The 27,640-nt window shown below is 35.1% G+C and overlaps 1 protein-coding gene across 1 annotated transcript in view; it reads left to right on the top strand.

Annotated features, from left to right (window-relative positions):
* AHCTF1 (AT-hook containing transcription factor 1) overlaps window positions 1-27,640 on the top strand; it is a 70,465-nt gene that overhangs the window by 4,363 nt on the left and 38,462 nt on the right. Inside the window, exons 2-12 of the mRNA XM_069484527.1 lie at window positions 3,103-3,181; window positions 4,997-5,250; window positions 8,704-8,884; window positions 13,390-13,597; window positions 15,328-15,444; window positions 19,485-19,569; window positions 21,328-21,478; window positions 23,579-23,711; window positions 23,797-23,978; window positions 24,408-24,469; window positions 25,345-25,473. Coding sequence (XP_069340628.1) covers window positions 13,446-13,597; window positions 15,328-15,444; window positions 19,485-19,569; window positions 21,328-21,478; window positions 23,579-23,711; window positions 23,797-23,978; window positions 24,408-24,469; window positions 25,345-25,473 — 1,011 coding nt within the window. The 5' untranslated portion in view covers window positions 3,103-3,181; window positions 4,997-5,250; window positions 8,704-8,884; window positions 13,390-13,445. The remainder of the gene's footprint in view (window positions 1-3,102; window positions 3,182-4,996; window positions 5,251-8,703; window positions 8,885-13,389; window positions 13,598-15,327; window positions 15,445-19,484; window positions 19,570-21,327; window positions 21,479-23,578; window positions 23,712-23,796; window positions 23,979-24,407; window positions 24,470-25,344; window positions 25,474-27,640) is intronic.

Genomic DNA, 27,640 nt, shown 5'->3' on the forward strand with positions numbered 1-27,640 from the left:
CTTTATTTTGTTTTTCAGAAGGGGTAGCTAAATTGTCTCAGGATATTATTAAAAGTTTGTAATTTTCACAATGATTTGAATTGTTTATCTTTTTGTAAGTAAAATAGTTCAGTTTCTGGTCCCTTCCTTTTGTTGATCTGTTTCTCTATGCCAATACAGTATTATTTTAATCTTCTCAAAAAATCAGCTATTGATTTCATTGACTTTTTTCTCCTCTTTTTTTTTTTTTTCCTATTTCCACTGTATTCTTTTTGCTCATGTTGGATTTCATTTGCTCTTCTTTTTCTAGTTTTTTAAGGTGGAACCTTAGGTTATTGATACGAAATCTTATAGATGTGTTTGGCGCTATAAATTTCTTTCTAAGCACTGCTTTAGCTGCGTCTCACAGATTTTGATATGCAATTTTCATTCAGTTCAAAGTACTTTCTCATTTTCCTTTTTCTTTCTTTTTTGATCTGTGGGTCATTTAGAAGTGTATTGTTTAGTGTCCAGATACTTAGAAATTTTCCAGATGTTTTTCTGTTACTGATCGTACGAATCATACATACTTTGAATTAGACAGTAATGACAGTAATGTTCTTTGCTCTGAATTCTACTTTGATGTAATAGTATATAACAGAATAATAATATGGCTGCTCCAGCTTTTTAAATTAGTGTTAGCATGGTATATCTTCCATTATTTTACTTTCAACCTGTCTAGTGTTTTTATTTGAACAAGGTCTTGCTTTTTTTTATCCAGTCTGAAAACCTCTGCTTTTTAATTGGAATGTTTAAATAATTTAACGTGATAATTAATGTAATATTGGGTTTAAATCTATCATCTTCCTATTTGTTATTTGTTCCATTTCTTTTACTTTTTTGGGGGGCCAACTTTTGGATTTACCTTTTTTTGTGATGGTATTTGGTCTCTTTCATTAGCTTGTTGACTATCCTATCTCCATGTGTTGTACATGCGTGTTTATAGTACAAGTCTTTAAATTATTATATTCTATTTTCAAATAATATTATAGCATCTCACGTATAGAAGAGGAACCTCATAACAATGCCTTTCCATTTCTCCTCCCTAGGCCTTTGTGCTATTGTCATCCATTTTATTTGTAAGTATATTATAAACTCCTCAATATATTGCTATCATTTTTGCTTCAAGTAGACAATTTGTCTTTTAAAGAGATTAAAAATAGTAAAAAAAGTTTTTTTTGTGTTTACTCACATATTTCCCATTTGGGGTGGTCCTTATTTTATGTAGATCTAGATTTTCATCTGGTATAATTTACCTTCTTCCTGAAGAATTTCCTTTAATATTCTTTGTAGTGCAGCTCTGCTGGTGATTGTCTTTTCAGCTTTTGTATGTCTGAAAAATCTTTATTTTGCCTTCATTGTTAAAAGATATTTTCACTGTAGGTAGAATATTAGGTTGACAGTTTTTGTTTTTCTCTTTCAGAACTTTAAAGATACTGTTCCACTCTCTTCTGGCTTACGTTGTTTTCAATGAGAAGTCTCCTGACATTCTTATCTTCATTCTTCTATGCATTGTGCCTTTTTTCCCTGGCTACTTTTAAGATTTTCTCTTTGTCTCTTGATTATGATGTGTCTTGGTGTAGTTTCTTCATGTTTCTTGTGCTTGAGGGTTATTGCTCTTTTAGATTTGTGGATTTATAGTTTTCATCAAATTTGGGAAATTTTCGGCCATTAGGTTTTTCAAATATTAGATCATTAGTTTTTCTGTCCCTTTCTTCTTTTGGAGGCTCCAGTTACACATATTAGGCCACTTGAGGTTATCCCGTAGAACTGATGCTCTGTTCTCCAATCCTTGCCCCCAGAATCTTTTTTTTTCTTCTGTGTTTCATTTTAGTTTCTATTGTGGGTCCTCAAGTTCACTAGCCACCTAATATATTTCGTATCTGTAGAAATTTGCTTTAGTCTTTTTATTTCTTCCAAATCTTTTCTTAACATGCTTATGCTTTCCTTGACCTTCTTGAACTTAGGGCCTTCAGCTAGAATAACAGACCTAATATCCTTATATAGTAATTCTAACTTTTGTGCCATTTCTAGATCTATTTCTAATGATGGAGTTTTTTCCATATTGTGATTCATATTTTCCTGCTGCTTTGCATGCCTGACAGTTTTTAATTGGATGCCAGACATCGTGAATTTTTTTTCTGAGACTCAGAGCCATGGTTGTCAAAGTGGATGGCTTTATTACTTCCCATCCTGCACCATGGGTGTTTCTCTTGCTTACCTTTATTTAGGCTGATGATGTGTAGCCCTCTGGAGGTTAATGGGAGTGAGGGGAGGCTCTTATTAGTTCTGTAACCCCAGGCTTTATTATCTTCTGTGGATTTCACAGTGCCCAAAACAAGATCAGGGTCACCAGGATTGGATTTGATAGCTAACCCTCAAGACCAAAGCCAGCTTACATGTCTCCTAGAATTCCTACCTTCTTATCACTTTTGGTTTTGCCAACTCAGTAATTCAGAAAGATAATTGTGTATTTTAACCAACATTTTTGGTTGTTAACAATGGAAGGGGTCATTCAGGGAATCTAGTCTTTTATATATTAGAACTGAAAGAAATTTTTAGATTTTTTTTCTATCCTGTGAAAGCCATATACCAAACTCAATTTCTGAGGTTTCTGTGGATTTGGACATTTTTCGTGGACTTTCCTCCCCTTTTATTGAAGAGGTAATTCTTCTAAAATATATCAGTTTTTCCTTTTGGGGGGAGTAAAATATTCTTTGAAAATAGATTAGACAATAAGATGAATTGCACTGAACCAGTTTTCAAAGATTATAGGAAATACTATATATCCTTAGGACATCTGGCTTAATGAATCTTCACTTTCCTTCGGCTGTTTGGGAAATATTTTCTTAAGAGAGACTACCTCAGACCCAGGTGCACATGATATGTGTTTTACAACCAGATTTTAGTTTTACTTTATTTACTTTTGTGTGGTGGCTTTTTCTTTCTTTTTTTTTTTTTCCTGGCTGGTGATAAGCAAATGTGTTATAGTACAAACATATCATAATAATGTTATCTTTTAAAAATATTTACAGTGGAAGTATGCGACACTTAATAGCTCAAGTGACTAGTGGTCTCCTGCAGTTCCCAGAAGTGACTATTCAAGCTCTTGGAGAAGACGAAATAACATTAGACTCTGTGCTTCGTGGGAAGTTTGCTGCAGGTAAAAATAATGTTGCTGAACATTTACTAATATGATTGATTTGTAAGATAAATAAGTATATATTATAGTTCCTTTAATGTAAAAGAAGAAAAAGAAGAACCTGGATAGAGTGGTTTTATATGACATCTGTAATTACATATTATCAGTGAATAATTTTCACATCTGTAATTACACATTATCAGTGAATCTCTGATTGGGGGTTTATAGTTAAATTTTCCTTATTAAAAATCCCGTATATTTTGTATCTTTCAGTATTGAATATCAATATTTGGGAAATAGAAATAATGTACAACTGAATTTTCTTTATAATCAGTAAGTTTTATTGGTGATGAGTTTGGATTGGTACCTAAATAATGTTATGAATAGAAAAATCTGAGTATAGGGCCCTGGGTGATATAAAAGTTTCAGAAAGTCTTATTTCCTAATACCGTTAATCTGAACAAGATTTAAATTTTTATGTAGTTTAGATTGTGAAAGAGAGCAGAGAAGCATGCTATTAATAAAGAAGGCTTTCTATTATAGAGTTCAGTCTAATGAAAAATATTACAGAAGGCTTTTCTGAAAATAAGTTTTATAGCCATCTTCCCAGCAGAAAGGCAGCAAAGCATATACATGTATCAGTCATTTAGCTATTTACAGTGCTATTACCTTATATGTTAAAAGTAGCAATAGTACTTACTATATTTCAGGTACTGTAATGACTTTTCATTGTGGTAGGTATAAAACTTCTGAACAGGCACTGTTCTATGTAGCTGAGAATCAAATAGGTTAAGTAACTTGATTTCAATTACACAGATAGTGAGTGGCAGAAAGGAGCTTTGAACCCTGGCATTCTGGGTCTCCACTGTGCCTGGCTACTTTCTTAAACTTCATAGCTTCCCTCACCTATAAACTAGTATATCCAGCTATCTACTTGGATGCATGATGGACTTCTCAAATTTAGTAGTAAAAGTTACCACCATTCATCTCATTGCTCAAGCAAAAATTCAGGGTCTGTTCTTGATTCTTTTTTACTCACCTCTCTGTATCTAATTCATCAGCTAGCACATCCTGTTAGTGCTACTTCTAAGATGAATCTCTAGTCAATCCACTGTTGTCTATCCACAGCCACCAACTAGGTATCATATTCTCCCTACTTCTGCCCCCTTGTTGTCCATTCTTTGCTTAGCAGCTGTAGTAACATTTAAAAACATAAATCCGATGGTCGTTGACCTCCTTTAAATCTTTACATTGTAGGCAGAGTGAAATCCAGATGTGGGTAGTAAGCTCAGAAGGGGCTCTGATATTTCCTATTTTTATGCTACTTGTATCTTATCTTCTCAATTAGATTGTGAACTCCTCAGGGATAGACTTACATGTTATATTTTATAACTGTCCTGTCTTGTAATTTAAATCTTTTAGGGCATGAATGATGTAGTAAAAGTATGCTTTGGAGTTAGACTTGGGATCGACTTCTGGCTCTGTTACTTTGTAACTGTAACTTTGGGCAGATTAAACTCTTGTTACGCTTTAGCTGCCTTATTTCTTTATGATGTGATAAGGAATAAATGAGATAATTATTTAAGCACATAGTGTGGTACCTTTACCAAATGATTACTTCATTATTGCAATAATAGTTGCTCAGTTTATTTTACTAATTTGAAGATGACTGTGTTCTATAAATGCTTAGATTTCAATTTGGGGATCATATGTAAAGTTCTTTGTAATGAACTATATATTATATATTTATATGTAAAAGAGCTAACTGCTATTGATTTTGTTGTGTTCATACAATATTAAAATAAGCAATATTTTTGCTTTTTTAATTTCTTCTAGGAAAAAATGGACTTGCCTGCTTGGCTTGTGGTCCACAACTTGAGGTAGTAAACTCTGTAACAGGAGAGCGGTTGTCTGCGTATAGATTCAGTGGAGTCAATGACCAGCCTCCTATAATTCTAGCGGTGAAAGAATTCTCTTGGCAAAAGAGATCTGGATTGTTAATAGGATTGGAAGAAGCAGAAGGAAGCGTCCTCTGTCTTTATGACCTTGGTATATCAAGGGTGGTTAAAGCAGTTGTCCTTCCTGGAAGGGTAGGTATCGTTTAAGATATCTGGACGTTCTCCTTTCAAAACTGAACCCCCTGCTGGTTACACAGGTGGTTTACTTTGTGAAAATTCACTGAATTATACATTTATAATTAGTGTACTTTTATGTGAATGTATTACTCTTCAGTAAAAAGTTCCAAATAAAAAAGAAGTTAAAGATGATACATTATCCAAGGTACTTGACATTTAAAATGTCACTTTCTTTATTCTTAGAAAATTCCAAGGTAAAAATAGCAATGACATCTAGTGTTCTAATACTCTTTTTTGTGAAAAATGTCATCTGAGTCTTGTTCTTATCTCCAGTTGTGTTCTATGGGGACACTCAAAGTTTATAAAAATGTATTCATTACTGTGGAATTTTTAAGATTTTTTTCCTCTTTTAATTTGAGCCTGTAGTCTTGGAGCTGTGTGGAAAACATGTCACTATTAAATATTTTTATATTTGAAAATATTTTTAAATAATGGGTTCATTTGTAATCACCCTTTATTAATTCTAATATATATGTGCCTTCTATATGCCAGACATCATATCTAATAGTAATCATAGAAGTACTTTGAATTCTGGTTGTTTCTTCAGCAGGTTTATTGCTGCTTTTCCATACATTATGAGAAAAAAGCATATGCTTACAAACACAAAATTGTAGAAGAATAGAATACCTTCTTTACATGGTGTGGAAAAGTGTGTACATACAAATATATGTATGTATGCATTTATGTAAGGTATATAATCATAGAAGAATAGAATTAAGCTATGTTCTAGATTCTAGGAATAAATAGATTAATTGAACTTGGTCCATGCTTTTAAAAAGTTTATAGTCTAGTGGGAGAAGATGACAAATAAGATTATAGTGTATATATAATTAATACTTTGATAAATTTAAGCACTTGGAACATGGAGAACATCTGGATGATTTCTACTCAAAAGAATTGGACATTTTAGCTAAAAAGACCATGAAAAAGTAATAGTATATGGAGTATTTGGGAAACTTTACTTAGTTTAGAATGACTGGGGGGATGTGGTGGTCAGGAATGGTGATGATTCAGATTGTGAATGATCTTGTTTGTAATTAGGGGCCTTCTTCTAAAGTCTATCTATGGTGAAGTAATTTTGAGTTTTAAGCAGAACTCACGTAAACAGCTCCCTTGGATTGGGTCAGAGAGGGTATCGTGAGAATAGAAACAAGGAGACTGTTGTAGTTTAGGTAAAGAATGAGGAGGAAGTGAATCAGAGAGAAATGGAAATGATGGGACAGATTCAAAATATATTTGGAAGGGAACATGGTCAGGATTTGTCAATCATTTGGCTGAGTAATTGAGAAGAAACAATTTTCCTAAATTGATTGCTCAGTTGAGTGGATGGTTGGTATCATATGGAATTGGCAATATAGAATAAGGGAAAAGATTGGCGGAGTATTGATAGATAATTTCAAAAGTAGTTCAACCAACTAGCTATTTTTTTTGGCTGGAATACAGTATCCCCTCCTAAATACGTTTGTTTTTAACTGCCTTCTTCTAAAATTAAGGTAACATTATCAGTCACTTCATATAGTGTTTGTGTGAGGAATGCAAACTGAGATAGGCTTCCATACCCTTTACTGGGGGATTAAAGAGAATATGCTTTAATATTCGTAGACATTATTATAATAATTGAAAAGAAAAAGTGCGTGAAGTTACAGCTTTCAGAATTAGAAACACTGTGTAATGTTTTGCGTACTGAGGATATAGAGAAAGAGCCATTCTTTTGTCTATAATAATAAATTATAGGCCAAAAAAACCTTTTAACTTTATTAATGTATAAGCCATTGATATCAAATTTCCTCTTTTCTTTCCAGGACATTCATTAGTACAGGTTGAGAATCCCTTATCTGAAATGCTTGGGACTAGAAATGTTTCAGATTTTGGATTTTTGGGTTTGGAATGCTCAGCCTATATTGTAGTAGAAACCACCAAACATTTAATCATCATATATCATACCTAATCAATTTTTGTTAACTAATGAGAAACAGAAGAAAGCTAAGTATAAGATAAAATATGGATGATTAGGTACACACATTTAAAATTTATCACATGAGATGAAGGAAAAAATAGGACTCCATAAAGCAGCTAAAGTACTCGTACTCTCCATAATTCAGATTCTTTGATCAGTGATCCACTCACTGCCAAAGCTTATGTGAAGTCCATTAGAATATCATCCTTTTAAAGAAGGTTTGACCTCTTCAGCCTTTAAGGCATAAATAGCACTTAAAACATCTTGTTGGTGGTGGGTCTTTTTTTTTTGTTTTGTTTTTTGACAGAGTCTCTCTCTCTCACCCTGGGTAGAGTATAGTGGCGTCACCATAGCTCACTGTGACCTCAAACTCCTGGGCTCAAGCAATCCTCCTGCCTCAGCCTGCTGAGTAGCTGGGACTATAGGCATGTGCCATGACACCAGCTAATTATTTTTTGTAGAGATGGGGGTCTTGTTCTTGCTCAAATTGGTCTTGAACTAAGCTCAAGCTTAGTTCTCCTGCCTCGGCCTCTCGGAGTCCTAAGATTATAGGCATGAGCCATGGTGCCCAGCCACAGACATCTTGTTTTTTGTTTCTTAAAGAGAGTAAACAGTAAGATTTTCTGGAATGATTTAATTTTACTCTTAGGAGAAGCAGCTATATAATCTTAGAGTGGCTGGTTAAGAGCTTTAAAGTGAGAACAGTCCAGGTTTGAGTTTTATACCTAATTATTTTATGGCTTCCATAATTGTTGGCTAACTTTTCTAAGCTTCAGGTTATTTCATTGTTATTTAATTGATTTATTTATTATTTTCTTTTAGAGACAGGGTCTCACTGTGTTGCCCAAGCTGGAGTATAGTGGCCCAGTCATAGCTCACTAGAACCTCGAACCCCTGGGCTCAAGCACTCCTCTCTCCTCAGCCTCCCAAGTAGCTAGGACTAGAGGTGCACACCATCATGCCCGGCTAATTTTTAAAATTTTTTATAAAGACAAGCTCTCACTATGTTGCCCAGGCTGGTCTCTACCTCCTAACCTCAAGTGATCCTTCCACCTTGGTCTCCCACAATGCTGGAATTACAGTCATGAGCCACCATACCTGGCTTTATTTCATCTTAAAATGGAGATAATTTCATATAGTGAAATATCAAAGGGTTATTGTGAACGTTAAATGAACCGATTATTAGCACAGTGCCTGGCACATAGTAGGCTATTTTAATAAGCATCAGTTATTCCAAATGCATGATTTTATATGTTTTTAATGGTGTAATTCTTAATATATTTTAAGATTTTATTCAGATTCACAAGCATCAAATTTAAATTTGTGACTCTGTATTTGATTATGTTTATATCTTATAATGGACAATGTACTTAAACTTCAAAATTTGTTGTGTTGTTGTGTTATTTTCTCATTTTGTAGAAGAAAAGCAAATCATATATTCTGCTTTCTAGGTAACAGCTATTGAACCTATAATTAATCATGGCGGAGCAAGTGCAAGCACTCAGCATTTACACCCGAGTCTGCGGTGGCTTTTTGGTGTGGCAGCTGTGGTAACTGATATTGGACAGATCCTCCTTATTGACCTGTGTTTGGATGACTTGTCGTGTAGTCAGAATGAAGTAGAGGCATCAGGTAATTAGTGATTCTTGAAACCGTAAATTGAGGACCTGAATGTTCTGATGCATTGTTTTTAAAAAGTAGTCAATTTTTTTTTTTCAGATATAGAATCTTCTTTATGTATCTTTGTTTCTTTTATTATCTGGACCTGGGCACTGTGGATGCTTCTTGCATGAGATGCTGTTTTGTTGATGAAGTGTTCATCCACCAAAGCAGGCCTTGAGAACGGCGGCGACACTGATTTGTTCCCATATATGTACTCGACTAAGATCTGGTCATAAGCAAGTGCCAGAACAAGTGCTAAATATAACAAATTTTTATCTTTATAAGCCGGTTTAAAATTATCCAGCCATGTAGGTTTTAGCATGGTATTTTTCGCATATTGTTTATGTTCTTGTGGTAAGGCCAAGATAGAAAAAAAGTGTTTAATAATTTATTAAGAGATAACAGAGTCATTGAAAGTCATTCCTCACAAAATAACATCCTAAAATACAACTAGTGCTATTCAAATTTTTAAAAAATTGAAGAGAGATGATTTGTCCCCTTTAAACGCTTATATTTATTAATCTTTTTTCGAGTGCTTTCAGTTTTTTTAAATTATGAGACTCTGATTGGTTTATGTAGAGTGGAAGAGCTAACCTAAAAACTAAGAAATGTGTCTTTTACTTCTAAGTTTTCAGTAAAGGACCATTTGATCTGAAAAAAGTTTTGACTTTGAGGACATTCTTGATGTTTAAAGAAAGCCTAAAATATCAGTGTAGATCTTTTCATTTACGAATCAGCTAAGAAATAGATACAAACTATCTGCATTTTATCCAGTTTATAATGAACATAACTAATAAAATTGTCAGTACTGGCCGGGCATGTGGCTCATCCCTGTATTCCCAGCATTTTGGGAGGCCCAAGGTAGGAGGATTGCTTGAGGCCAGAAGTTCAAGACCAGCCTTGGCAACATAGCAAAACCTCATCTCTGCAAAAAATTAAAAATTAGTGGTCACGGTGGCATGCACCGGTAGTCCTAGCTACTTGGGAGGCTGAGGCAGGAGAATCACCTGAGCGGAGGATTTTGATTCTGAGGCTGCAGTGAGCTATGATCACACCACTGCACCCCAGCCTGGGTAGCCAAGCTCCACCCTGTCTCAAAAAAAAAATTATCAGTATATAATAAAACTGATTGATTTTAAAACTGCAATTTAGCAGGTACAATGAATACTATTCAGGTGATGGGCACACTAATAGCCCTGACTTAAGCATTGTAAAAGCTATCCATGTAGCAAAAACATTTGTACACCCTTAATATTTTGAAATTAAAAAAAAACTGCAAGAGTAAAAAGTGTATTTGATGAGAAATTCATTGAAGAATCAAATCATGTGAACAAAATTTAAATATGTAAAATATGACCTGCATAAATTTGATTTGGCAGAAATGACCATACATGTACTTTAAAAAAATCCTTATAGTGATAAAAGGTATATCTTAAAATTTGGTAGTCAACCTGATTGATTAATAAAATTCTGGGTACAGTTTAAATGAAAAGAATTAGCAAAAACAATAACAAAATCATTTTGAATATTAGAAATGGCTTGACTGCTGTTTATAGAAAATTGATCAAAGAATTAAGTAGACTTGATTGGCTTTTGTTTCAGAGGATGTTTTGTGGACATCATTATAGGTGTAAGGCCAATTAAAATGCTTGTATTCATAATGAAAACTCTCTTCAGATCAATATGGTAGAGTTTAAAACATCCTTTATTTTGGAAGTCAGGTGCACAAGGATAATTTTAAAATGAAAGTCCTGGATTGTGATCAGAACCAGTTCTCAATTTTCAGAATTAGAAAGCAGTTGAACTTTATAGCACAAAAAATTAAGCTTTATGGTTTAATGCAAACCTTATTTTTTTGTTGACAAAAGTAATTTATGATTATAACTGTTCAGATTTCACTGAAATACACTAACACAGAAAATGAAGTTTAAACTTTAACAGTTTTTCTTATTCATCTTTCCACATCGGTACATATAGAGTCTACCTTACTCTTTTGAATAAATTTATAATATTAACTTTTTATTTGGGCAAAATTTAATCACTTGCTGTTGTCCAAATAAATAATCGGAAGCAGAAGGGATTCGAAGGGTAGCCATTCAAGTACAATATGATGTGATTTTTTTTCCACCTTCACAACAACGTGGGAATCTGCTTTTGCACAACTGTTAATACATGGATCTGAATTTTATTCCTTTTATTAGAAATTTCAGACATCTTCAAGTAGATGGAAGAATATAAGAATTCCCACATACCTGTCACCCAAATTCAGGTTAATTTTCAAGATTTACCACGTGTGTCCATTTTCTTTCATTTTTCTATTTCTCCCTTTCCCTCTTTCTCTGTTAGTTTAAAGCAAATATGGAGGCTGTTTTACTACATAATCATAATGCCATTAATTCGCAACAACATTAGTAATAGTATTTTGGTATAGTCTAATATCCAATCCATAATCAAATTGTGATTATCTAAAGCATCTTTTTACATTTGAATTGTTTGAATTGGAATTCCAACAAGGTCCCCGAGTTAATTACATTTTACAGTTGTGTCTCAAGTCTCCTTGAGAGACTTGAGAATGTACAGTAATCCTCTTTCTATCCTCTCTGTTTTTTATTTATTTGTTTTTTAGTGCCACTGACTTGCTGAAGAAGGTAGTTATCTGGTAGAATGCCCACATTTTGGAATTAATTGTGTGGTTTCATGTGGTGTCATTCATATTTTCTGTTTTCTGCAAGTGTAAGTTGGCTTTGGTTATAAATTAAGGTTTAACATTTTGGCAAGTTTACTTTGGAGGTGCTGCGAACTTTATATCGTATCACATCAGGAGGCACAGGGTCACTGGTTGTTTCCCAGTGAGTGATCGGTGGGTTCAGAGGATGACAGCATGATCCTGCTGTTTTTAAAGTTTCTCATCAACCTTTAAACTAGCGGTTCTCAACCAGTGGTGAATTTTGTTCTGTAGGAGATGTTTGGCAATGGCAGAAGGCATTTTTGTTGTTACTACTGAGGGAGATGGTGGTACTGGCTGATGGTAGAGACCAGGCATGCTGCTTAGCATCCTACAGTGTGCAGGGTAATCCTCCACAGGAAAGAATTATCTGACCCAAAATGTCAGTAGAGTAGTCCGCTTTTGTCATTGAGGAGTATGTTCCAAGACCCCTACTGGATGCCTGAAACCTCAGCCAGTACGGAACCCTATATACTGTGTTTTTTCCCTTTTAAGTCAGGAACTTTCACTTTTTTACTTAAAGGAAGCACATTATGGCTTCTCTTTGGCATATCCAAATTGCCAGCTTCATTACTCTTGTGGTTTGGGGCCATTACTAAGTCAAATGAAGGTTACTTGAACACAAGTACAGCAATACCGTGATAGTCAATCTGATAACTGAGATGGACACTAAATGACTAAGGGCAGGTAACATATATAGCATATATACACTGGACAAAGGGGTGATTCATGTCCCACAGATAGTGGGAGATTTCGTCATCCTACTCAAATGCACTTTAAAGTTTATGAATTATTGCTGGAATTTTTCATTTAATATTTTTGAATTGTGGTTGTCCACAGGTAAATGAAACTGGAAGGCAAAACTCCTAAGGGGGGGGACTACTGTAGTGCCAAGATCGAAAGACCTACTTTAATTGTTTCATTCACTGAGATTGTTACATGAACCTCTTATTTCATTCAGGGCTGCAAAATGATGATTTTTAAATTCTGTCAGTCTGAAGAACTTTCTCATTAACTAGGGCTGTTTTGTTACCCTGAAGTATAATATGTACAAAAAAGACAAATATTTACTAGAAGAAATAATACCAAGAAGGTGGTACCAAGTTACTTCTGGTGGTTCAGTGTAAGGTCTTTTGTAGATGAAGAGGGTGAACGTCCCCTCTACCCCCTCGACCCCCCGCCTTTTTTTTGAGTATCATGAGTTCATGAGGTTTAACATACTTAATGTGCTCCATTTATTTTCATTGGTTTTGATGCCCAAAATGTTCTGTCTTTGCTAATGAGAGCTCCTTCATGTTGTCTGGCACATTCCCTTTAGTCTCTAATAGCTTCCTAGATTACTGGCGTAAGATGTACCAGGCTCATCTTTACATATTTTCTTTCCCAGACCTGGAATCAGCCATTCCTCCAAGGAAAGTATTTAGGTTGTAGTTCTAAATTGCAATAAAGAAATAATCAGCTTTATTTATAATTGTTAAAGAAATTGTTTAAACCTTTAAAAGATTCTACCTTATATACTATTTGAGATGTACTAAATTTTTAAAGAATTACACAATTAAATTTATTTTTTAAATTATTGCATTTAAATAGATAAAGATGACTATTTTCTAGTTTAGTGTGCTTTGTTGTCATTAATCTTTTTATTTTAATTGACTAGTTGATTTCGTTTGGGCCTTGAATAATTGATGACACATTTGCTTTTATATCCTTCATAGTTTGTTAACTTTATTTATCGAATTTTTGTTTTTAGATCTTGAAGTTATAACTGGTATCCCAGCTGAAGTACCACACATCAGAGAAAGTGCCATGAGAGAAGGACGCCATCTGTGTTTCCAGTTAGTAAGTCCATCGGGAACAGCTGTTTCAACTCTCAGTTACATACACAGGACAAATCAGCTTGCTGTCGGTTTTTCTGATGGCTATCTAGCACTTTGGAACATGAAAACCATGAAAAGAGAGTAAGTATACCTTTTTTCTCTTATTTGATTATTGGTGGTTTCTTTTCTAATACAGCCTGTACTCAGTTACTAATATTTGAAAATTAGCATGATGAGAAAAGAGTAGAGTGGATTAGTGATTGAATGGTTGAGTGTGAATAAGTTTTCATGGCATTAAATCATTTGATATGATGAAGGAATGACTTAGCACATGAATTTGGATTGATTCTTTTCAGTGTTTATTTAAAAGGCATTGCAGTTACTGTTTCCTTTGCTAATAAAGCATGGCTCTATAAAGACAGACTGTACAGTCATGTATCACATAATAATAATGTTTCAGTCAGTGATGGACCGCACATATGAAGGTGGTCCCATAAGATTATTGAGTTTTTTTGTTTTTGTTTTTTGAGTTTTTTTTTTTTTTTTTTAAGAGACAGGGTCTTGCTCTGTCACCCAGGCTGGAATATAGTGGCACAATCATAGTTCACTGTAGCCTTGAACTCTTGGGCTTCAAGTGATTCTCTGATCTTCCTACCTCAGCCTCCCAAGTAGCCCTTAAGAGTATAACAACATGTTTTTACTATACTTTTTCTATATGTAGATACTCAGATACTTAGCATTGTGTTACAGTTGCCTACAGTATTTAGTACAATAACGTGCTGTATAGTTTGTAGCCTAGGAACAATAGGCTATACCATCTTGGTTTGTGTAAGTATACTCTGTGATGTTCACACAACAACAGAATCACCTTTTGATATATTTCTCAGAAGGGATCCCTGTCATTAAGTGACACATGACTATATTTGTATAGTATGAGTTCTTTCAGAAATACTCTTCCCCATAATTATTTACGTAAAGTAGCAGTTTAACAAAGTTCTCAGTTGATGGAAAAACAGGACTTTTAAAAATTAAAGTTATAAAATACTTGTGTTTTAAAATTTTATGCTATCAAAAATCTCCCTAAAATATATAAATACTTTTGATCTATGGAGAAAATTACCTCTAATATCAAGGAATATTAGAGCAATATTAGCAAATAGGTGTTGTAGATTTTTTTAGTTTCTGTTAAGAATTAGGTTGCCCATTTGGCATATAAGTTGTCGATTTGTTTGTTTCTCCTTTTTTCCCCGTACATATTGGTATATTTTCTTGAGTAATTTATTTTACGGGAAGTTCATCACAACTCTTAAACTGTTATTCTTTTATCAGCTCCTGTCTTTTGAATTGCTCCTAAAGAAATACTTGGAGAACCTGGCTTCTATAGCAGTGTTTTCTCTAACACTATCATCTCTTGACTAATTATGGGGATTTACAGAAACTTCAGTTTCTAATTCATCTTCTCTTTTATTAGTGGGAAAATTGACTGTAAACCCAAGCGGATAAATGCAGTATTGTGGTAGGACGTTATGTCTTTGTAGGGTATTGCTCATGGGAAAGAAATACATGGTAGTGTACATTGAGAAGACTCTCTAAGAACCAGTTTACACATACATATATGCATGTGCTTTAGCAATTCTAACTCTTCCCGGTTTCACTTGACAGATGGGCGCCATGGCCATAGTCTTGATTCTTGATGTCTTATGTCCTGCATATTTTTGAAGATAAGGTGATTTGGCCCCTCAAATCACTTAATTTGAGAAATTGGGTGAATAGTGCTTGCTTAACCCAAATTCTTACATGAGATACCTTCTTCCTTTTCCATAAAATTATAACTTAGAAATATAAAATGTACTAATTTTTGTCTGTTTCAGATATTACACACAGTTGGAAGGTGGAAGAGTTCCTGTATATGCAGTTACTTTTCAAGAACCTGAGAATGATCCTCGTAATTGCTGTTATTTGTGGGCTGTTCAGTCTACACAAGACAGGTAAGTGTGATACCTGTAGTTTTGAAAAGATATTTGTCAAAACTGATAAAACAGTTCATTTCTTTTGCAAAGCTTTGTACTCTGTTAGTGAAAGCAACATAATTCTTTTGGTGAATTAATGATTGGTAGTGGAAATTTTAAAAGTTAAATGATTGTTTCCACATGTTTGAATAATTCTGAGATACAGTAAGAAGAAATTGTGCTTACTTGTTTGAATATTATTTCAAAGAGTAAGCCAACACAGATGAGTAGGCAACTTCTTTGTACCTTGGGCAATTTTTATGGCCTTCTACTCATCATCTTTTCCCATTTATAATCTCATTCCTTTTTTTTCTCTCCATTGCGTATGCCTCTCTTTCATTTTTGTTTACTTCTACTTTGTTCTCTAGTCCTTCTACTTGCGTTTTATAATATATTCCTAGGATTAATTTGGTTAATCTTAACCTGTCATAAGCTCTAATTTTGTTCCACCTATGAGTAATGAGAAATCTCTCCTTTCACTTTAATTTCTAACTGGTTAAGCTTGTCCATTTCCAGTGCTAGAAAATACAAATATTGATAATCCCTTGTTCTTTGGTATTTAATTCTTTGATGATGAAACAATTATGTTTGTGGTGTAAATGCTATGATCTTGATAACTTACTCTTCCTAATACTGTCTTTTTCTAAGTCCATCCTACCTTACAGATTCTATTATGGGTACCTGAACTGTAGTCAGTTTTGGTTTTTGTACTGGATATTCTCTACTTTTAGGTTTTGTCTTATCCTATACTGTAGTGAATCAATGAATGAAGAATTGCTTTGCCACTTGTGAAACTTATCAATCCTGGAGAAAACTGAAATGAAAATATAGAAACAGCTATTGGGACTCACCTGATTGAGTCACATCCATATTCCTGTCCATATTACGTCCCTTGGTGTAATGTGGGCCAGCGGTAGCTTAAGGAATATGATTCATGAAGGCCTTATATGGTGGGGAATGAGCGATAACTTTTACTGAAACAATTTTTGCATTTTATTTATTTTTCCTTCTAGTACTGTCCCTTGGGATGATAAGTTCTATAAATTTATTATTCTTTGTGGTGGAATTTTGTTCTTTTGTACTTTTGCTAGATTCCCACTCTAAAGCCTAAAGGGGTTCCCTCTTATGTTATTTTGTAACTTGGTGAATAAGTCTGCATTCACTTTTACCATGCCACTCTTGATTTTCTGGATTTTGTGGAGCGTTAATCTTTTTAGTCGTGTAAGTGATGCCCACTCTGTTTTAGTAATCATTAAGTTATCTGAACTTTATCTACTTTTGTTTTTCTAAAATCATTGTGAACCACATGCAGTTCCTGTAAGCCTTTTTTGAGGTTGTTTTCAGAAGTATGTATTCTAAGCACAGATGAATTATAGTTTTAAACATAGGCAGGGTGGTGGTTTCTGTTTTGCTTGTGGTGATGCCCATTACTCATTTATCTTTATTATCCATAACACATTGAGTAATTAATACACAGAAACAATTCTCTAATGATTTTTATACCACTTTCTAGTGGTTTATATCTTTTAATAGGACAGGTTTAGTTTGATTTGTAATTTGGATTGTTTATTCCTAAATTATTTACTTTGCATTTGTCAGTACTATTGATGTGAGATTTCTTTTGAGATCTGGTCTTTGATTGAAACCCTTAAATTAATGGGTCATGCACCTTGTTGAGAATCTGGTGAAGGCTATAATACACATTGGGGGGTGTGTGTATGTGTATGTAATATATACACATATATGTACATATATATAAACAAATGTAAGTAATATTGTATACAATTTAAGGAAGCTGACAGGCTGCCCTAAGTCTATCTACAGGTTAGGAATCCTGCTTTGAATCATTCTTAGACTAATCTTTTATTTTCCAAAGGTGTTTAATGATACCATGTCTGTTCTCCCGTACACTCACCCCTGCTCATTGAATCTTCCAGCACCTTACTGGTATTATAAGTAGATTAAAATATAAATATTATATATATTTCATTTATAAGTCTAAATCAGAAAGACAGGTGGTATGGTCTTTTCTTCCCCCTCCATCAGAATGATCATTTGAACAAAATAAAAGAGGAAAAAGAATCATTGTAGAGTGAATTTATGAGTATAAAATTACATGGGTATAGATCTTAAATTATTGGCATAGTGCTTATCAATTATAATAAAAGCCACATTTAGTTTCATAATATGGAAAAGTGAATGAAAAAACCGATTGGTATTCCCTTTAATGTTGGTTTATGCAATCTATCCTGTTACTGGTTTTTAGAGGCTATTTGTCTTTGCTTTATGGCCATGTATTTATGCATTTAACACAATTATTGAGCAGCTACTGTGCACCAGTAACCATTCTAGGGACTATAGCAATGCATAAGACAGATAAAATTTCTGTTCTTCTTGAGCTTATATTCCAATGAGAAAGAAAGATAGTAAATAAATAAGAATAGTACATATATTCAATGTAATTTCAGGTAGCGATGTTAAATGCAGAAAAATAAAACTGGGAAAGAGGATGTAGAGTATGGTGCAGTAGAGGTTCCTCCTAGTTTAGATAGTGTAATCTGAAAGATTTGAATGAGGTTGGGGCAGGGAACTGGGAGAGCTATGGAAAAATCTGGGAGGGAAGAATGCATACACAGGTCTTAGTAAAATGTCTCAAGGAAAAGCAAGACCAATAAGGGTACAGCATAGTGTAATTGTAGATGAGGCCAGAAAATAGACCTCATTTACATATAGAAATATGTAGGCCAGAATAAAGAAGGTGTTTGAATTTGGTCTGGCTATCTCATGCCAGTTAAATCGATTTGTGGCGGTAAGGCCTGGGCATTAGTATTTTTTCAAAGCTCCTCTGGTGATTCTAATAATAAACAACCAGGGTTCAGAACCAGTGGCCTAGAGTGAATAAGAAATATAGAAAAGAAGAGATCTGTGAACTGAGCCTTGGAACCCTCTGATCCTAGAGATACTTGGAGATTGAGAACCAGAGGGCACGGCAGCCAGCAAAGGACTGAGGGGTGGATAGTGTGGTAGGAGGAACATTAGGAGAGTGTATGCTATGCTAGAAGCCAAGTAAAAGAAATATTTTAAGAAGGATCAGCTAATAATAAGAATTCAGATTCATATGATGTGGCTCTAGAATCTGTGTTCTTAACACTTGCACACTGTGTACTTGAGTAGTTGGGGTTGATTTGATATCTTTGCTTTGTGCCTTTATTATATAGCTCCCATCCTCATAGTCTAGGGCAACATCTTAAGTAGAGTAGCAAGATGGAGAAAGAGACCAGAAAGAAGGAGCAAAGGACATATTGCCAGTTAAGCAAGGTTCTCTGTAGTTGGCATAGGATAATTCTGTTTATATCTCATTGGCCAGAACTTGGCCACAAGGCTACTGCACCTAGCTGCAAAGGAAGCTGGGAAATGTAGTGGATATTTTAGGTAGCCATGTGCCTAACTAAAACATACCTATTTGAGAAAGAATATTGAGTAAACAGTTATAGTCTCTGCCACATAAAATATCACCTAGAGTATATAAATAGCATCAGTTTAGTTAATTAAAACCAATGAAAAGTAAAAATCAGTTATTGTTTCAAAGGATTACATTTTATAAAAACAACCGACTGGGCGTGGTGGCTCACTCCTGTAATCCTGGCACTCTGGGAGGCTGAGGCAGGAGGATTGCTTGAGCTCAGGATTTCAGGACTAGCCTGAACAAGAATGAGATTCCGTCTCTACTAAAAATAGAAACAAATTAGCCAGGTATAGTGATGCACACCTGTGGACCCAGCGACTCAGGAGGCAGGAGGATCACTTGAGCTCAGGAGTTTGAGGTTGCTGTGAGCTAGGCCGATGCCAAGACACTCTAGCCCTGGTGACACAGTGAGACTCTGTTTCAAAAAAAAAAAAAAAAGAAAGAAAATAATCAAATCTAAATTCTTCACAGTGATCTTAGTTTTAGATAGTAAGAGATGTTTAATGTATTAATATGACAGTGTATTTCTTCAATTAATTTCTGTTTCTTTCAGTGAAGGGGATGTTTTGAGTTTGCATCTGCTTCAGCTGGCCTTTGGTGATAGAAAGTGTTTGGCATCAGGACAAATCTTATATGAGGTAATTGCATTATGGGTTTATGTTACCACTTTTTTTTTTATTATTATTTCCTAATTTTAAATGTTTTTCAGATAATGGAAAAGCTATTCTTATATTCAAGTTAATACTGTATTCATAATATAGTAGAAGTATTGTACATTAGAGATCTTCTCATCTCTAGATCAGAATATCTGACGGAAGTCTCTTTTAACTATTTTACCAACGTAGCACTCTTCTCTAGGTATCATTTTCCTCCACAATGAGGGGAATGAACTAGACTCAAGCTTGTGGCTTGATACCAAGGAAAAACAGCCCCACTTTGTTGATCTAATATGTCGAGCAGTAAGCCATAGGGAGACATTATAAGGGGGTATGTGCATCTTGACTTCAGATGACTGCCTTTTTTCCTGAATTCCTAAGCAAACAGTAGGGGTGCTGCTAATAGCTGTATTTGCCAAATCTCACATACCTGTCTCCAAAAACAGATTTTCTTAATCTAGTGTTTGAGTGGTATATTGATGGGTTTCGGGCAATACATAAAGTCCCTGAATTATGTATGACATTTTTGTGATCATGCATTTTTCTGGGGAAAGTCTCATAGCCTTTTGTCAAATTCTTAAAGGGATCAATAAGCAAAAAAAAGTTTAAGAACTATTCTAGAACAAGAATTTCAGTAAGAACACAGGAATAAGTTTGTTGGCCTGGGGTGGATGAAGGCCGGGCGCGGTGGCTCACGCCTGTAATCCTAGCACTCTGGGAGGCCGAGGTGGGCGGATCGTTTGAGCTCAGGAGTTCGAGACCAGCCTGAGCAAGAGCGAGACCCCACCTCTACTAAAAATAGAAAGAAATTATATGGACAGCTAAAAATATATATAGAAAAAATTAGCCGGGCATGGTGGCGCATGCTTGTAGTCCCAGCTACTCGGGAGGCTGAGACAGGAGGATCGCTTGAGCTCAGGAGTTTGAGGTTGCTGTGAGCTAGGCTAACGCCACGGCACTCACTCTAGCCTGGGCAACAGAGTGAGACTCTGTCTCAAAAAAAAAAAAAAAAAAAAGTTTGTTGGCCTGGGGTGGATGCATATATAAATTTGATGGTTATTCCAGATTATATTCCAGCCCGTTGCACATGAGAGTTCCTGTGTTTGATAACAACTTTAGAAGCCTGGTTAGTAATTATTTTTGAAGACTAAATCTAGTTTCTTGATTTGTGTTTCATAGTATGTAACATTTTTTTTTTTTTTTTTTTTTTTTGAGACAGAGTCTCACTCTGTTGCCCCGGCTAGAGTGAGTGCCGTGGCGTCAGCCTAGCTCACAGCAACCTCAAACTCCTGAGCTCAAGCGATCCTACTGCCTCAGCCTCCCGAGTAGCTGGGACTACAGGCATGCGCCACTATGCCCGGCTAATTTTTTCTATATAGATTTTTAGTTGTCCATATAATGTCTTTCTATTTTTAGTAGAGACGGGGTCTCGCTCAGGCTGGTCTCGAACTCCTGACCTTGAGCAATCCACCCGCCTCGGCCTCCCAGAGTGCTAGGATTACAGGCGTGAGCCACCGCGCCCGGCCTATAGTATGTAACATTTTATAGCCTTTTTCAGTGATTTTTTTTCTCTTCAATCTAAATTTTATATTTTCATCATAATGTGTGAAAAAAATCTTTAAATTTGGAGAACATTTAATTTTTATGTTATTTATTGATGATACCTGCTCCAGATATTTAGTTTTAAAATGACCTTTTGCTTTGAATCTGATTACGGTTTGTGTACATTTTGTGCTACAGGGGTTAGAGTACTGTGAAGAAAGGTACACACTGGACCTGACGGATGGCATGTTTCCTCTGAGGGGACAGACTAGTAACACCAAATTGTTGGGATGCCAGAGTATAGAGAAATTTCGATCTCATGGTGACAGGGAGGAAGGCATGAATGAAGGTTGGTTAAAAGTACTCTAATTATGTCATGTGAAAGCCTGATTTAAGATTTATCTTACGGTTCATGATAGGTGTTGGTTCCTAGAGTTCATACTCCTGGCAGTTAAAAAAAAATTAGAAAACTAATTAAGGAATTTATTTAGATCTGTATGAGATACTTGTATTGTTGCCCTTCACATTGCTATATAGAACTCAAGAACTGAATAAATGAGGGTAATGAATGACCCTTTTACTTTAATGTAGCTCTCAAAACAGACAAAGAAAGATGGTCCCTAGTCTTAACTCGTATGACTAGTCTTTGAATAATGTTTCCCTTTGTGTATTTTTTGAGCATATATGGCAAAAATGCCTTGAATTTTTTTCTGTCTCCATTAGTGTCATCCCTTCTTCCTGATAAAACATCCTAGCATAGTAAAAGTTGCATAGATTTTTGGATCCAGCATTGATTCAAACTCCAGCCCTGTCACTAGTTGTGACCTTTGACAAATTATTTAATATTTCGGAGTGCAGTTTCCCCTCTGCAAGTGGAATAATACAGTTGTACCTTTTGCAGAGGCTGGCTGTGAGGGTTAAATGAGATAACACGGTAGGCTCACTCAGTTCTGGGAATGCTCACCAGGGCCCTGTTTGTATTTGTGTTCTTATTGGAATTCTTTCTTATGAATTAATTCGTAAGAATTTCTCATCTAGCCCAGAAATGCTCTCTGTCCTAGTTCCCACATCTGTGTTTGTGATCCAGTTAAACATGTCAAAAACAGAACTTGTCATGAGCTCTCTTTTTTTTTTTTTTTTTGAGACAGAGTCTCACTCTGTTGCCCGGGCTAGAGTGAGTGCCGTGGCGTCAGTCTAGCTCACAGCAACCTCAAACTCCTGGGCTTAAGCGATCCTACTGCCTCAGCCTCCCAAGTAGCTGGGACTACAGGCATGCGCCACCATGCCCGGCTACTTTTTTGTATATATATTTTAGTTGTCCATATAATTTCTTTCTATTTTTAGTAGAGATGGAGTCTCACTCTTGCTCAGGCTGATCTCGAACTCCTGACCTCGAGCGATCCACCTGCCTCGGCCTCCCAGAGTGCTAGGATTACAGGCGTGAGCCACCGCGCCCGGCCATGAGCTCTCTTTTTATTCCCCTTTCACAATCTTCCCTTTTCTATTTCCAATCAGTAGTGTCTCAGATTTTTACTGTCTTTACCTCTTGATATCTCTTAATTTGTTCCTGTTTTCCATTTCACACCTACAATCCAAGTACTTGTCTTTTTTTTTTCCTTTACCTTATAACTAGATCAGTCCTTCCCAGCTGAAATTCCTCTAAAGAGTTAAGCCTTAAATGCCCAAAGGCATCCATTTTAGGTAGTAAATTAACTTCTGTAGTACAAGTTATGTACCATCCTTGGAAGACTATTCATTTAATTCATTTCCTACTTTCTGCCTCCAATACGTCAGAGTTGCTCAGGTGTTAACTGAAAACAAGCCAGGATAAAACTTTTTTGATAATTACTTTTTAATAATGTCTTAAGATAAGAGAAATGTTCAAGGTGCAAGTGAATGAATCTCTTCTTTCATACAAATGATAGAAATGGTTTTTTTTTTTTGTTTTGTTTTGTTTCGTTTTTAAAAATTGTAATAGATTTATGGGGTACAAATTGAATTCTGTTACATGTGTGTATTGTATCGTGGTGAAGTCTGGGCTTTTAGTGTACCCATCACCTCACTCTAGTGTACATTGTACGCTATAGGTGATTTTTCATCCCTTACCTCACTCTCATCCTAATGATTTTTTTTTCCTTTGGGTAGATACCCACTAGTGGGATTGCAGGATTGATTGGTAGATCTACTTTTAGTTCTTTGAGAAATCTCCATACTGATCTCCATAGAGGTTGCATTAGTGCTAACTTACATTCCCACCAACATTGTATAAGCTCCCTTTTCACTTCATCTGTTGTTTTTTAACCTTTTAATAATGACCATTCTAATTGGAGTAAGATGGCATCTCATTGTGGTTTTAATTTGCGTTTCCCTGGTGATTTGTGATGCTGAGCATTTTTTCATATGTTTATTGGCCATTTTGTATATCTTCTTATATCTTTTTTTTTCCCAGCTCTATCTCCTGATACTAGTGTTTCAGTGTTTACCTGGCAAGTGAATATATATGGACAGGGAAAGCCTTCAATATATTTGGGACTTTTTGACATAAATCGTTGGTATCATGCACAAATGCCAGATTCATTAAGGTATGATTCTTTTTTCTTCTTTCTCTTTTTGGTATTTGTATGTGTTGCTGATCAAAACTTAGTATCATTTTAAATTTTCTTTTAGATCTGGAGAATATCTACATAATTGCTCTTATTTTGCTCTGTGGTCCCTGGATTCTGTTGTAAATGGGACTTCTCCACATTACATCTTGGATATATTAATACACGAGAGAAGTTTAAGTCGAGGAGTTCCTCCTTCATATCCACCTCCTGAGCAGTATTTTAACCCAAGCACTTATAATTTTGGTATGTATTTCCTTAACATTGCCTTTTGAGAAAAATATCGTGCAAAAGTGTGTAGATGTGTATATTTGTGTATAGTTTACACATTTCCTGTTATCTGTTCATATCTAGCTCTTGTTAATTAACATATAGATAACTTAGGAAATTGATACATGTACCTGAGAAATTTAATATTTATGTTTTATAAAGAAATTAATCACTATTTTGAATTTGCTAGAAAAGATACTATTTCACAATTAGTACATTTGTATTTTAATAATAAGGTTTATTATCTATTCTCAGGATGAAAATACATGGAAAAGTTTATCTTAAAATTTATTATATGTAATAATTGGACAATTTGCCTTGCGGTCTGTTATTTGGATAAATTTTGTTGCATTAATACCATTTTAAGTATAATATATAAGTGAATTTTTTAAATCTTTTTTTTAGATGCCACTTGTTTGTTAAACTCAGGAGTTGTTCATGTAACTTGTACTGGCTTTCAGAAGGAGGTAGGTAACAACTGGCAATGTGGACTGAATATTTCTTTATTGAACTGAACTAAATTGTGGAATACAGTTGATTCATGGATCTAAACTTTATTTAGTGTTAATTATATAGACAATTGTTTCATCTTAAAGGTAGCTTCTGCTAGGTTCATGAGATTGGCAACTAGTAGCATCAGTTACTAATGAAACCTGCCAGAAGAGGCATTGGGATAGTGGGTTGTTTTTAATAGCTTCATATGGATTTTAGCTACTTGAACCCCAAGGAAAAGAGTGAAGTAGGTTAGTGATTTATCACAATATTGTTTATCCTCCCTGTTAAGTCTCCTCAGAAAGCCTATGAGGAAATGAGGTAATACAAAGAAGGTACCTAGCACAGTGGCACATTGCTTGGCACAGGAAAAAAGAAAAGTATATTGAAAAATACTTTTCTAGGGGAAGATGACGTGGCAGACCTTTTAATTGGTAATCAGTCAGATGTGGATGAATGCCATATTTATACTTCATGTCAAATCTCTTACATTAGACAAAGAGGAATCAATTGCAGGAGGTTTGTGTGTGTGTGTGTGTGTGTGTGTGAGTGTGAAGTTTGTCAAGATGTTACCAAGTCTATCAGCATTGGAGAAGACAACAGGGTTACCATTCATAAAAACATATAACACCTAAAATACCCTTATTAATAGTATTGTCATTCATAACTAGTAGGCATTGGTTAGTGCAAGAACCAGTCCCTTTTCCTTGCAAGAAAATGTAGTCTTTCATAATTTCTTATGAAATTGGTATCTTAGTTTCATTCAAATTTAAAGTGTAATTTGTTAATTCTTAGATTTGATGGTTTGAATTGAATATTGTTTGATGTCTTATTAATTTATCTATTACAGACGTTGACTTTTTTAAAGAAATCAGGGCCATCTCTCAATGAAGTCATTCCTGATGGTTATAATCGATGTCTCATAGCTGGCCTTCTCTCACCAAGACTTATTGATATTCAGCCTTCCAGTTTAAGTCAAGTGAGATGATTTTTAACTATATTGTTTCTTTCTGTTGGATCACATATTATTAGCTTTCTATTATATAAAAAAAATTTATTAGATAATTTCTGTAAATGTAGGTGAAGTAGTGTAACACCCACTCTGGATGATCAGTAGCTGCGGTCTTGGGTTTGGCTTAAAATTTGTACTCCTAAGACCCAGTAGGTCTTAACTTGGCAGCAGGTTCACTTGGAAGGGTATAGGACAGGAAATACATCATGACTACAGCAGGCATGTCATGAAGAGAAGTCCGTATTGCAGTCTAGGGGCCATTTTCAAGCCCCCAGAGAGAACAGCATAGGTACAAGAGAATGAGACCACGTTAGTGGAAACCTTCTTGGCTTAGGTGAATTTTGTGGTTTAGAGCAACAAAGTGTGGTCCCTGGCATCAGCTTCACCTGGGAACTTGTTAGAAATGCAAGGTCTTGGTTCTTACCCTAGAGCTACTAAATCAGAAACTCTGGGGGTAGAGCCCAACAATCTATGTTTTAACATGCCCTCTGTGGGATGTAGTTTGATCGTGATTGTTCTGTAGAGACCAGTGTCTTGTGAAAGCCTATTAGTAATGTTCCAAGTTCCTTCTATTAAAGACATGGTCAGTTACAGGAGTTAGACTCAGTCATGGACGCCAACAATCTTAACTTCCTAATGGAAGTTAATGTCCACTCATGGTTCTACTAGTCCTAATCAGGAGACATTCTTAGAAAAAGCAGAGTTGCCTGTTGACATAGCTAAATTCATCTTTATTTTAACTCAATATTTGCTAGCTAAATGTTAGAAGAAAGTAAAACTCAGGTCATTTTCCCATGGAGAAAGAGAAAGTTTTAGTAACTGTTTCTCCCCAAAGTAGTGTTTAGATATTTATATAATTATAGATACATAATATAATGAGTTGCTAGTAATAGAGACTTTTAAATATCAGATGAAATGTAAATGTTGTTGCTGATAGTTCAGCACTCAAGTTGGAATTTAATACTTAATTTCATGGAAGTAAAGAGGAACATTGAATACTATTAACATCAGGAGTTTTTTTTTCCTTTTATTTATTGTACTTTCCTCCCCTCCTTTTATTTATTGTACTTCCTCTCATTTTGATTTTTCTTTTCATGGAACCTCATTAGGCAAATGTTGTCTAACTAGAGTTGATCTTCTAATAGCTTATCTTTTCTTTCCAACTGTTTATTTCTTGCCTAGGGTTCTGCATCTGTGACATTTCTTTATTATCATCTTCCCTTTTTTCTATCAGATTTTTTAAAAATTGACCTTCATTTTTAATTTCTGTGAGCTCTTATTTGATGATTCTCTTTTCATAGAGTTTCGATCTTGTTTTTATGGATAAAATGTCTTCTATATATGTTTACAGTTTTATTTTGTTTTTGTCATTATCTCTCTTTTCTCTGGAGTCATTTTTCTTATATTATTTTGGTCTTTTTGCTGCTGCTGGCTCTCCTCAAATGTTTGGACTTTGATTGTCTGCTCATATGTAAAGTGAGTCAGTAACAGATTAATAATTTTTATCTTGGCCAGGTGTGGTGCTTCACACCTGCAATCCTAGCACTCTGGGAGGCCGAGGTGGGAGGATAGCTTGAGGTGAGGAGTTTGACACCAGCCTGAGTAGGAGTGAGACCCTGTCTCTACTAAAGATAGAAAAAATTACATAGGCGTGGTGGTGTGTGCCTGTAGTCCCAGCTACTCAGGAGGCTGAGGCAGGAGGATAGATAATCACTTTTCTACTTTCTGTCATTAACAGACTGATCTAGTCTAGAAATTTCATATAAATGAAATCAAATAATATGTAGTCTTATGTGACTGGCTTCTTTCATTTACCATAATGTTTTCAAGGTTCATCTAGTATAGCAAATATCATTACTTCATCCCATTTTATGGCTTTGTAATATTCTTTTGTGTGTGTATGCCATGTTTTGTTTGTGTACAGTTGGTGGGCATTTGGGTTGTCTCTACATTTTGGCTATTATGAATAATGGTTCTGTGAACCTTCATGCAAGTTTTTATGTGGACATGCTATTTTCATTTTTCTCGGGTATGTATTCGGGTGTGGAATTGCAGGGTCGTATGATAACCCTGTGTTTAACATACAGAGAAACTGCCAGAGTGTTTTGCCAAGTGGCTGTACCATTTTATATTC

This window comes from Eulemur rufifrons, chromosome 11 (assembly GCF_041146395.1).
Source record: "Eulemur rufifrons isolate Redbay chromosome 11, OSU_ERuf_1, whole genome shotgun sequence".
NCBI lineage: Eukaryota > Metazoa > Chordata > Mammalia > Primates > Lemuridae > Eulemur > Eulemur rufifrons.